We start from the raw sequence: 12,545 nt of genomic DNA, 5'->3' as shown, positions 1-12,545 counted from the left end.
TCCCACAATACCAAAAAGATACACATTAGGTTAATTGGCTACTCTACTCGAGTGTGAGAGTGTGTGGTTGTCTGTCTTTGTGGTTGTCTGTCTTTGTGTGTTGGCCCTGCGACGACCAGTCTGACGACCAGGGTGGTGAACCCCGCCTCTCGTCCGTAGTCAGCTGGGATAGGCTCCAGCTCCCCCACGACCCTATAGAAAATGGATGGATGGATTAGATATTAGACATATTCCTCCCACCCAAGCTGTCAGAAGAAGGAAGTTTTGGTCAGAAGAATGTGTGCTGTATTGTCATTTCGCGAAATGAAACCAAACTTATACTGGTGCTGTAGTGTGAAGCAGGAAAGGTCTGATTAAACAATGAAAAAGCCGCTTATCAACTGTCTGACCGACTGAACTTTGTTCTTAATGCACACAGATTTGTTCTGCTATCAACTGCAGACATTTTGCTGCACTGCAATAAATGTTAAGGCAACTAAAATAACACTCAAGTTTAAATGTAAAAGCTCACGTCGTGCGTTTTGATGACTGGTCATGTTCTGAGAGCAGGTAGCCTCCTGAAATTAAAGTGGCTCCTTGGCCATTGACTTCTGTCGTTACAGCTGCCACTGGTCTGCAGCTCAGATGACTCATGAAAGTGACTCATCAGGCCTGAACTGTAAGCTTTGTGTCTGAACAACCTCACTACAGAGTGTAGTCATGGTCTTAACCACCCTGCAGGCTTAGTCAGAATACAAAGTCATCGGTCTGCCGTTAATGCAGTTTGTGAAACTCTTCTCCAAAGAAAAGTCGCACACCCTGAGTGACCTCAGCCAAAAATGGCCAGTCGTCCTCACTACGCCAAAGACAAATATTTAGACTTCTACAAGCAGTGAACACTTAACTTGGTTTGCTCTAAATCCCAGCACATGCTTTTAGATTTGAGACAGGAGATCCTCTCAAACTGACAGATCACTTAAGTTAGAGACTTAAGTTGTCAAGAGTATTGATACACAGATATGATGTTCAGCGACTTTTATAACACCGATTAAACACACACAAATACAGAATACAACGTGAGACATTAAGTAGAGGGATATCATGCATTTAAGGAAAGTAGTAGAAATAATTATTCATCATGAAAGTGATGTGTGATTAAGATGGATTTTAATTGGATTTAATGTAGTAAAGAAACATTTTTCTCTATTTTTGTTTTTTGTTTCTCTATTTTGACAATCACTGCAGGTTCAGCATTTACTCCTAAAAATCTGTTAATGCTGCCTGCAACAGTGAAAGTTTAAGAATCTGAGATTAACTGATGTGTGTCTTCAATTATCGTAACGTATCACACAGCTGAGCTCCATTCTTCTGCTTGACAAAAGCTCCCGGTGGAGGAGAGTCTCACTGCTACAGTGTAGTTATAGCAACATTGGCATCACGACTCTGCCGTTAAAAATGAGAGTCAAAGTCTGCATGCTTCAGTAGTGACTGTTGTTTGGGTCAAAAACATCACACTGACAAAAGAGGTGCCTGCTGGGATCCCTCCAGGCTAAAAAGGCTTTGAATAGTTGACCATATATGGTCATAAACAGCAGTAATGACTTAAGGTGGACATGAGCGTTGTGTGACGCTGAAGCAAAGGAGAAGGATGCACGTGGACAAAGAGAGAGGAGAGTCAGAAAAGTGGGCAGGATAAAGTCAAAAGAAAAAGAAAAAAATCTGAACTCTCATAAGAAAGCTCAGAGGATCTTAAACACTGTATCCAAACTAAGGTTATATTGTCAAAAATCATTTATTTCATCGTTTATCCCCAATTTTGCATCTGTGTGCTGTGATTTCTGTTGTTGCCAGTCAGATAGCAGATGTCATTTTACTTCTGAACCCTTTTCACTCCACAGCAGTTACTTCACATGCTGAGCATCCTCAAAGGGTCTTCGTCCTCTGAGAATTCAGTCTGATGTCGGTCCGTTGAGTGCAGCACCAGAACAGCTTATTAAATGCTTTTCAATTCATCTTAGAGCAAATAACAGCCTCTTGTAATTTGTCCAGCCCTGCTTGAGGAAAGCAGTGGAGCAGCAGTCCATACAAAACCGGCAGCACTTGTAATCTCTCTCATGTGCTCTGTTTGCAGATGACCCTCGGGCACGAGTTTGGCGCTGGGGCGGCCTGTTTGAAATGCAAGGACAAGTGCGAAGGCTTCGAGCTGCATTTCTGGAGGTTTGTTAAGTTTCTGTCAAGCAGCACAGAACCGTCACAGAATCAAGTCTGACAGCTCCCTTAACTTCCCGTGTGTAGACTGGACACATTTGGGTAATTAAAGTAAATGAGCAGCAACTGTGGTCAGAGATGGGCCCGCTGAGCAAAGCCCTGAATCCCCCAGTGGGGCTGCTTAGTGGCAGCTGCCAGGTAAGTTAGACTACGATAATGAAGCCAGACACTGAAGAAAAACATGCTTATTCAGGACGTTGTTCACCGAATAATCCAAGAATACTGAAGAGGACTTCCATTCATACACCAGACTGGTCAATAACATCACTTTCCCCTTTGCTTAATTAAAAGTATGCCAATAGCAGCAGGAGTCTTGGTTTGAGGAACATGCTGTTCCTAAGCACAGCTGCTCCTCACGTCTGTCTCCGAGTCCCACGTCCCATTAGTTTATTGTCAACAAAGAAGATGATGGAGATAGTGGAGACATCAGGCCACTGTGAGACCCCTTTAGGGCTGATTAATGCTGTGGAGTGGGGATAGTGGAGCCTTTATGGGTGCTTCTGGTTCTGCGTCAACAAAATAACTAATTTGAGGCAGAGAAGAGCCCTCTAGGCCACGCCTCTACAAAGTTTCCCACGCTTTTTTGACAGACGACACATGTAGAAAAGACCTGGGGTAGTGAATGGACGGCCAGGCTTCCCAGGGTTCTCTGTCACAATATGTACCAGTGGACCATTGGCTCATGAAATGCTGTTCTGTCTGGGCAATCATCCACACTTGGCTAGTTTTTCTGAAGACAGCAGGTGCCATGAAGCCCAGCACAGCACCACCACAAAGGTCCACCATGGGTGAGCAGTGGTGGTTTTAATGTGTTTGCACACACGAGTGACACACCAATCCACTTGTTATCGGGTGGAGGTAACACATTAATATGTGCTGCAGTGTGCCATCCAAAAACAGGGAGGGATAAGCAAGAAAACATGGTTGTAAACAATTCTGCATTTAAAATGAAAGGAATCTGCTTCTCATGGTTAATGAGGAAGGAAATGTGCTCACAAGTTTGGATACACACACATGTAAGAATTAGTCTTCATGGGTTAGAAGGTAATCCTGAGTTAAAAGATGCAGACCCTATGTGATATGGGGCTGTTTTTCAGTGTTTGGACTCGACCCCGACTTCCAGTGAAGGGAAATCTTAATGCTTCAGCATACCAAGACATTTTGGACAATGCTATGCTTCCAACTTTGTGGCAACAGTTTGTTGAAGGCCCTTTTCTATTCCAGCATGACTGTGCCCCAGTGCACAAAGCAAAGCTCCATAAAGACATGGTTGGATGAGTTTGGTGTGGAAGAACTTGACTGGCCCACACAGAGTCCTGACCTCAACTCCATCCAACACCTTTGGGATGAACTGGAACGGAGATTGTGAGCCAGGCCTTTTGGTCCAACATCAGTGTGTGACCTCACAAATGCTCTACTGCATGAATGGGCACAAATTATAATGTGATGTCACAAAGTCCCTGTTGGTCTAATAGTCTGTTGTCCCAGTAATTTTGTCCACATATTGTATCTGTTGTAGAGAACGGTGCTTCTACTTCACGTTTGTTCTTCAGCAGGCACCTTACAACATAGCCTTACGTTTTCTCCTGGACAAGTCGTAATAATTCACCTGAATGTGAACACTCATTACTGCTGCTTGTTCTCACCCATACGAATCAAACTGTACACAGCTTGACTCTGCTGAGTGAAATCTGTGGGTCTGTTCATGCTGAAGCATGTTGTGCCGTCATAAATTATGTCATGCTTCCTCTGCAAATATAAAGCAAGTTGTGTTGAGGCATGTGAAGAATGCTTATATGTGCACACTGAGCTTGTTGGATTAGTATGGTGTACTGGACTGTAATTGCTGTGCTATTTTTTTTGTTGTTGTTGTTGTTTAAAAAATAAAATACAATGCAGCTAAGAGAGTATGATATTCTACACGAAGATGTTTGAGTCCTAAATGTTCTCCTCTGCTTCTCCTCTACAGAAAAATCTGCCGAAACTGTAAATGTGGCCTCACAGAGCACAACGTGCAGATGGAGTCAGAGGAGAACAAGAAGGTCGGCAAGCTGTTCGAGGACACCAAATACACCGGCCTCATCGCCAAGCTGAAGAAGGACGGCATCCCCAGCTACAACAGCAACATGATGACCGTCACTCTGCCCAGCCCTGGCACTGCTTACGTTGTACCGCCGAGTGCGTCTTCCTCTGTGGTGCCCCCCTCTGCCACAGCTGGTCCTGTACAGCCTGCTGGAGCTGCTGCAGGTACAGCAGCCAGCAAGGCTCAGGCCCAGGCCCAGGCTCAGGCTCCGGCTCAGTCTCAGGCTCAGGCCCAGGCTCAGGCTCAGGCTCAGGCTCAGGCTCAGGCTCAGGCTCAGGCCCAGGCAGTACCAGGCAGCGTCACACCAGTCAAGGCTAGCAAAGTGCCAGTTGCTGTCAGCCCCACTTCTGCCAGTGTGGTACCAGTCCCCAAAGATGTGCCAATGAAGTCTGTCACCTATGAGTGGGCACCTCCAGTGGCCAATAAGCATCTGGTAAGGGTTCAAATTAGTGCTAAAATGACTGAATGTAAGTTTTGAGAGTAGATTAATTATTTAAATCATTTATCAAGGAAAAATGCCAAACATTCTCTGGTTAAGGCTTTTCGAATGTGTTGATTTGCTGCTTTGTTTTGTAGAATTGTGAATTGAGCATCTTTATGTTTTAGACTGTTGGTCAGGCAAAACTAGAAATTCGAAGATGTCACTTCAGGTTTTAGGAAGTAGCCGAAGCATTTAATTGACAAAGAAAGTGTCCTGAACAGCATAGGAGGGCTCAGTGCTGTGATTTTTCAACTGATGTCATGTCAGTTTATGTTCCATGTGAAGACTTTGGAGTCAGTTATTCGTGGTCTTTGTTATGTTTTGTAGACGTGACGCACCGTGTCCTCAGCAAAGCCCTCGGCACTTTGCCCAGCTGTAAATTCAGCCTGTCAGTGCCTTTTAGTAATTCTGGAACATAAATCTGTCTGTTTTACTGGCAAGACTGCAGCTTCTGAGTCTTAGCTTAACATGTGTTGATTATGTGTTGAATCTAGAAATGTCAGTGAAACAGTGAAAGTTCCTCGAAGTGCTAAACCTAAGATCAGGTGTTGTTGATGACTGTGTATTATGATAACTCATTTAATGCCAGAGGTTAAAATGACACATCTGTGAACAGCTGCTTTGTCATATCTGAAGTTTACAAGGTCTGTTATAATAACGTTTTCGAAAACTCATCAAGCTTTTGTACACAGTTTGTTTAGTCCATCTGTGTAGCTTATAACAATTCATAATAATAATTAATGATAATTAAAAAGGGAATGTAATCTCCTGTTTGGGCTACCAGAACTTTAAAACTGCAGTAGTGAGCCCCATATCGGTTTGTTTAGTCTACCACTGTATCCGAGGACTCTTGTTTTGCATGTTTTTCTCACCACAGGTCTCTGTTTCAGAAGTTTTTTCCAATTATTTCCTCTTACTCTCTTTCTGATTGGTCCTTAACTACTCCTTTTGCACTCTTCCCAGCTCTGTCCTTCACACACTCTTCCTTTATCCCATCTGCGGAAAACAGTTTGTCCTGATGTTTCCTCTGACTTCCAGGCGGTGCGTTACATCGAGCTGCTCCCACCGGAGAAACGTCCGGTGGCCGGTACCGAGGGAGCCGTTTACCGTCGGCAGCAGATGGCCCGTCAGCTGCCTGAGCACGACCAGGACCCGTCCAAGTGCCACGAGCTGAGCCCCGCCGAGGTCAAGCAAATGCAACAGTACGTCCGCAAGTACAAGGATGAGGCCCTGGGGGTCGGAGATGTTATGCTGCCTGAAGAAATGGCTCTGGTTCAGGCAGGAGGGCAGGGTGGAGCCGGCGTCGGGACTGGAGGTGCCCCTGGTGCTGGAGGTGCAGGGTTTGGACCTGCAGTTGGTACTCCTGCTGCTAGCACCGGGGCTGGTGGCATAGCTGGTGCTGGAGCTGGTTTTGGACCTGGAACAGGGGGTAGAGAAGGTATACCAAGACCTGGTGGTGCTGGACCCCTTCTTGGTCCAGGAGTTTTACCATCTGCTGATTTTGGGCCAGCTGGAGGCGCACTGGGTACCACTGCGACTGCTGGATCCATGGGCGTCCCTGGAGCTCACCAAGCTGGACTACCACAGCAGACCTTTGTAAGCAGTTTATATGGCTTTACCAGTCTGTCACTCTCATGTACAGCTACACTTTATTGCCATGCAGGCTGTATGAGTCAGTTGAAATTATCATCATTAAACATTAAAAAGGGTATTTTCTGACACTGATACACATTTTTGAAACGTAATTGGAAAAAAATCATTTGTTTCACTACCATGTCTCTCTGATCTAGTATACTGTATTAAACAAGAACACAGTCAGCAGTTTAGCAGGTCGGAGGGTGGAACAGCTGAGGTTCAGTCAACCATAAGAACAGACTTCCAATCTGCAGAAGTGCCCTTAAACGACCACACTCCTTCCTTCAGGGGCACTGTTCCATCAAGGGCTCGAAAAATCAAATCAATGATAATCAATAAATAAATCTATTTATTAGTGCCTCATATTGTTGACTGTAGGCAACCTGTCGTACTAACAGTGTACAGACATTAACGTTTCCGTCATGACTGATCCCGTTCTTGCGAAGATGATGATGCAGTTTGTTGCTTGTGATGCAGCAGGAGATTGCTTCTGTGTGACCCTCATCCCTGATTGTATATCTGAGAAGGTGACCGCCCCCCGCCCCCCGCCCTGCCTCCATCCCCACTTTTCCCCCCACATTAATTCATTTTGTCTTTCTTACTAACTGCAACTAAATTTATGCGTCTTTCTGTTTTCTTGGCATAAAAATCTCTTGACCCCCTCAGATTTATGTGTTGGGGAGGTTCCTCCCTGCAGGCTGAGAACCACAGTTGTAAAGTGTTTTTTTTTTTTAAAGCATTACTATCAGTAATAAATGCCAAAAACACGGTGTAGCTCAGAGACAGGACAGTAGGTGGTGCCATAAGACCAGCTCTAATTCAGCCTTTCCCATTCAGGGTGATGACTGGTGATTTAATTATAATTCACAGTGAGTCATGAGGCATAACTGGAGTCTTTTTTCCTTCACCATGTGCAGTCACTTAATTCTTACTGTGTGGAGTCTTATGATTTATTCCTGCTCTTAGTTCTACTGTGACTCATGTTTTCAGGGTTTTGATATTAAAACAAGGAGCAGCAGTGGTTATGGAAGAGTAACAGTGTTGAAGTGACGGCATAAGTCTGCAGCATTTTATTTTTATTTTTCTTTCCCCCCGTGTGTTCCATCCATCCATCCATTCATTTTCTATACCGCTTATCCATCAGGGTCACGGGGGAGGTGGAGCCTATCCCAGCTGACTACGGGCGAGAGGTGGGGTTCACCCTGGGCTGGTTGCCAGTCAATCGCAGGGCCAACACACAAAGACAGACAACCACACACGCAAGCACTCTCACCTAGGGGCAATGTAGAGTAGCCAATTAACCTAATGTGCATGTTTTGGGGATTGTGGGAGGAAGCCGGAGTACCCGGAGAAATCCCACGCAGGCACAGGGAGAACATGCAAACTCCACACAGAGGGGCCCAGACCGGGATTTGAACCTGGAACCCTCTTGCTATGAGGCGACAATTGGTTCTCCTGCTGCTGTCTCTGCCCTCAGCTCCACCAGCTACCATCTCATCATCATGGACAACACCAGGGTCACATCGACCACGCTTCTGTTTTATAAAGGGGAATTCCACCAGTTTTGTACAATAGAGTGTGCCATTCAGAGGCGACTGTGGTGTCAGATGAAAAGCACAAGTGCTTCCATTGTCAGATCAAAGGAGACCCAACTTGACTTTGAAAGGGACCCAGAGAGAAGGACATTACTCTTTGTGTAAATCTATGGAAGAATTGGAAAGATATAATAGCTGTTTGTGTGAACCAAAGGGGTTGAAAGAAGTCTTTTCAGGACAGAATGTAGCTGTTCCGACATAGTTTGGTGTTTTTTGACGTGTTGTCGTCTAAATGGTTCTAAAAAAACATCTTGAAGTTTTGGAGAATCAGGTGTTACTAGCAGTAGCCCAGTTACCAAACAAAACTTAACAGGAAACTGAAGACTATCACCCGTCTCTCCTCTTCTCCCCCTTGAAGTCGTGCCATCACTGCCAGCAGCCGATGCGTCTGGGTGACCCAGCCGTGTACGTCGAGCGGGCCGGCTACGACAAGCTGTGGCACCCGGCCTGCTTCGTGTGCTGCACCTGCTCCGAGCTGCTGGTGGACATGATCTACTTCTGGAAGAAAGGCAAGCTGTACTGTGGACGCCACTATGGAGACAGTGAGAAGCCGCGCTGTGGAGGCTGCGATGAGGTGAGGGGGGACGGGATGATCTCAGTTATTTTTATTTATTTATTTATTTGTCTATTTTCTGCGCTGTTCAAGCTAAATCTTGATGCGTGTTTGTCCACAGCTGATCTTCTCCAATGAGTACACTCAGGCCGAGGGCCAGAACTGGCATCTGAAGCACTTCTGCTGTTTTGACTGTGATTGTGTCCTTGCTGGGGAGACGTACGTCATGGAGAATGACAAGCCTGTCTGCAAGCCCTGCTACATGAAGAACTACGCTGTGGTAAGACAGGCCCTCTTTCTCTGGGTTTCTGCTTGTTTAAATAGTTGAAATTTCAGTATTTGTTTGTTGGAAGCTGGTGTCCAAACCACAGTTCAGATCTCTGAGTGCAGGCATTCGGAGCTCGAGTAACCCTGACGAGGGTCACACCCACCAACCATAGAAATGCAAGTCCTGTTCAGACTGACAAGTCAAAGGTTTGTTTATGTAGCTCATTCCAACAACAAGTCAATTCAAAGGCCAATAGAGAAGACATAAAAGGTGAGGAACACAAGGGAACATAGAAAAGCCAGTAGAAAATTATTTACATTTAAGTAACAGAATGGAAAAGGCCTCAACAGGAACAGTCTGGTCCTGAGAACATCAAAGCAGTTGTTCAGGGACGGAAAGGTTTTCATTTGTTAAAAAATAACCTTTTGAATGATTTTAACTAAAAATAAGAGATTCAAGATTGAAGTTAAAAACACTACTGAAAAAGTCTGTGGCAAGGTTTGCTGGTTGATAGGATCAAATTGTCTCATGCTAATTAAACTGGCTTTCAGTGGACACGGTATAGAAACGTTCATTGTCTGACTCGTGGGTAGAAGTTCAGGGCCTGCTGACTCAGCTTTGTCAGCCTGTCAGCAGTAGCAATTAAAGCATGTGCATTAATATTGTTTTTGGCAGTGATGTCAGAGGAAGCAGTGCGTGTGGAGCACATCAAATATTTTCTCTAAAAACAGGGTAAATACACTTGTTTCAGTTTGTGTTTGATAGTAAGCCCTCTGCTGCCACATCAGTATTTTGTTTTGTTTTGTTTTTATAATTAAAGACAATAAAAATGAGGCTGACATTCAAAACAACTACCAACAACAGACGTGTTTAAAGATGATATGAAAGAAGGATTGTGAATGAACTCTGGCCACCCAAAGTCAAAAATGTGAAGCAGCCAGCGCGTGTTTACATGATAAATCCAACATGATCCCCCTCAGAGTCCCTGTTTTTGACCGACTTCACACTCGCCTTCACTTCTGTCTGTGCAGTCAACCACCTGCTTGGTTTTCAAATGTAGACGTTCCACTGAGTTATAAAGTTGTTGACTTGTTTAAAAATGTCAGTGAAGTTTCTGGATTTTAGAGTCAATCTCATAGCTCATGTACCAACTCGTCTTGGCTTTAAAGGAAAATTTCACTCAAAACACTTGAGTATTTTCTCTGTGACTGATATCTCTTACATTTCTGAGCATCTTGTGGTATTTGACTTTGTGTTTGTTATGTTGCTCATCTGATGGTCGTAAGGCGTAGTTTGAAATCTTCTCAGCAGCGGACTGAGAAAGCGGAAAGCTTGAATAACAATAGCAAGAAATGTAAAACATCAAAGTAAAAATCTCTATAGAGAACTGACATTATTAAATCCTCTCTCATCCCAGAAATGCTCAGCCTGCCAGAATGCGGTGGAGCCGGAGGCCCAGAGGGTTTCCTATGGCGAGCACCACTGGCACGCCGAACCGCAGTGCTTCAAGTGCTCCGGATGCTCCAAGTGCCTGATCGGCCAGCGCTTCATGGCGGTGCAGAGCTTCCTCTTCTGCTCTGTGGAGTGCAAGAAGAAAACCATGGCTTAGATTGCCAAAACATGTCGCTCCATCTTTTTTACAACCGCTTGTGAAACCAGGACAGATTGAGCTTAGACTAGAACCAGAGCAGGGAAAACAACCACTGGTGTAGCAGGATGAAGGCAGAGATGATGGAATGTGTTAAAGGAAAATAGTGCCTGATTCTTCTAATATGGAGAAATACAATAACAGTGAGTCCATTTCCATTTGGGTGCTCTTTTTCTTTGTGTCACAGAAGACTCCTGAACTTCTGCCTTCCAGTTTGCCCTCTGCCTTAAATCTTCTTTCAACACTTCTTTCTTACTCATGAGATTCATTTTGTACCAGTTGAAGGGGCCTTCCAGTTTTTAACTTTGAATCTGTCTCAGTCTACTGGTATTAGCACTGTTGTACACAAAAGAGCTGTTGGTACTGATTTAATGTGCTGCTTTTACAGCTTTCTTCATTCCCTCCCCAAAAAACTACTAATATCCTCTCTCCTCCATGCAGCAGTATTAGGCCAGTTTAGGGTTGATCTGCTTCCTGTGCACTGTAGTCCAGATCAAGCTGAGATCAAAATATTCTCAATCAAATCATTATGCAGCTCTTCTTTTTTTCCCTTTGATTTAAGACATTCAACCTCCAGGATTTAAAGAAGGTATTTGACTACACACTGTCCTTGTTTGATTGCAGTATTTTCATTGTATTTTAGAAGAACAAGACAATGTGAAACCCTTACAGTATAGGCCAGTTAACTGTTAAGAGATACACCTGTACACGCTACTGCTGTCCAAACAACAGCTCTGCATTTAACCGCTGGTTTGGATCCAGACAGGACTCTGTGTGTCAGGTGTGTCTAATGTCTTCCCCCTTGTTTGTCTTAATGTGAATAAAGTGCATAAAGAAGATGGATTTTGCACAGATATGGGATTGTCTTATCTTTGATAAGACTGGTAGCATTGGGTAATACAGTTCAATCCAGTACAATCACAAACTTTATCCCCAGAAAGTGCTGTGGAACTGATCAGACACCTGACTGATGTGATTTGCTACGGTGTCAGCTTGCATTTGGTGTTTCTTTCATTATTCATTCTTTATTAGGATCTCCGTTAGCTTCCACAAATTGTTCTCTAGTGTTGTGTCCACATGAGTCAAAATTTTGTCCACATGAATCAAAATTCTGAATAATTACGAGCAAAATGTCCACCAGTCAGTAAATAAAGGGGAAAAGCGCAATACAGCAGTAATGCAGTGCAGAAAATGTGCGTTCTCCCTCTGTAAGTACTTAGGAATTGGCAGGAACGTTAACACATGGAAGTAAACGTTTCTCCCAAGACCATCCACTGGCCTCCTGATGGATCTAAACACTGTAAAGTCCTTGTGTAGGAATAATTTTAGGTTTGCCGCATTACCCAAGGAGTAATGAATTCAGGAAAAAACACTGGAAATTGCTTCACATAAATCAGTTTTGTGTCTCTCTCGATTTGTGTTCTTTTTTGTACAATGAGCTTTCCTTTTTCAAGCAATAAACTGCACTTTAAATGATTTGTTTTTCAGTCATTTGACGAACACCAACTCTCACCACATCTTAAATGCCTGATATTTTTCCCAGCTGATTAAAGCCTCACACAGGTGTTTTCACTTGTGCTCAATACGTCTTCCAGGGACCTTCTGTGTACAACCTGGACATCTGTGTCGCCCCTGTTCTGTCGGACCTGCTGCAGCGGCTGAACCTGCTCGCCGGTTCTGTTGCTGGTTCAGGCCTCAGGTAACAGTGGAGGTCAGCAGATGAGGCGATTCACATGATCCACAGCATCCAGTCATGCAGGATAAAAGGAAAGGAAAGTGACATATCTTGTCATTGGAGGTAACTCACTCCAACGAAATTTGTTCTCTGCATTTAACCCACCCAAGTGACGTGCACACACACACAGCAAACCCGGGGCAGTGGGCGACCGCGTGCAGCGCCCGGGGAGCAGCGGGGGTTAGGTACCTTGCTCAAGGGTACCTCAGCCATGGACACCGGGACGGGGAATCGAACCAGCGATCCACCGGTTACGGGTCCGACACCCTAACCGCTGATCCACGACTGCCCCAATATGCA

General features: G+C 44.6%; 1 protein-coding gene across 1 annotated transcript; it reads left to right on the top strand.

The window, feature by feature from the left end:
• The first annotated feature begins 1,844 nt into the window (after window positions 1–1,844).
• On the top strand, window positions 1,845–11,986 carry tes (testis derived transcript (3 LIM domains)). The gene is made up of 6 exons (XM_046394797.1): window positions 1,845–2,196; window positions 4,217–4,763; window positions 5,850–6,407; window positions 8,400–8,615; window positions 8,716–8,874; window positions 10,280–11,986. Exons 1-6 carry the CDS (start codon window positions 2,111–2,113, stop codon window positions 10,469–10,471), a joined length of 1,758 nt encoding a protein of 585 aa, XP_046250753.1. The 5' UTR covers window positions 1,845–2,110; the 3' UTR covers window positions 10,472–11,986.
• Window positions 11,987–12,545: the final 559 nt, after the last annotated feature.

This window comes from Scatophagus argus, chromosome 7 (assembly GCF_020382885.2).
Source record: "Scatophagus argus isolate fScaArg1 chromosome 7, fScaArg1.pri, whole genome shotgun sequence".
NCBI lineage: Eukaryota > Metazoa > Chordata > Actinopteri > Scatophagidae > Scatophagus > Scatophagus argus.
This window is presented reverse-complemented; position numbering and strand designations above follow the sequence as displayed.

What these genes read in the sequence shown, in the direction of transcription:
- tes (XM_046394797.1), top strand. Translation starts at nt 2,111, where the DNA reads ATGACCCTCGGGCACGAGTTTGGCGCTGGGGCGGCCTGTTTGAAATGC. An exon ending in TTCGAGCTGCATTTCTGGAG is followed by an intron (nt 2,197 to 4,216) that starts GTTTGTTAAGTT and finishes TCTCCTCTACAG; the next exon opens with AAAAATCTGCCGAAACTGTA. An exon ending in CAGTGGCCAATAAGCATCTG is followed by an intron (nt 4,764 to 5,849) that starts GTAAGGGTTCAA and finishes TCTGACTTCCAG; the next exon opens with GCGGTGCGTTACATCGAGCT.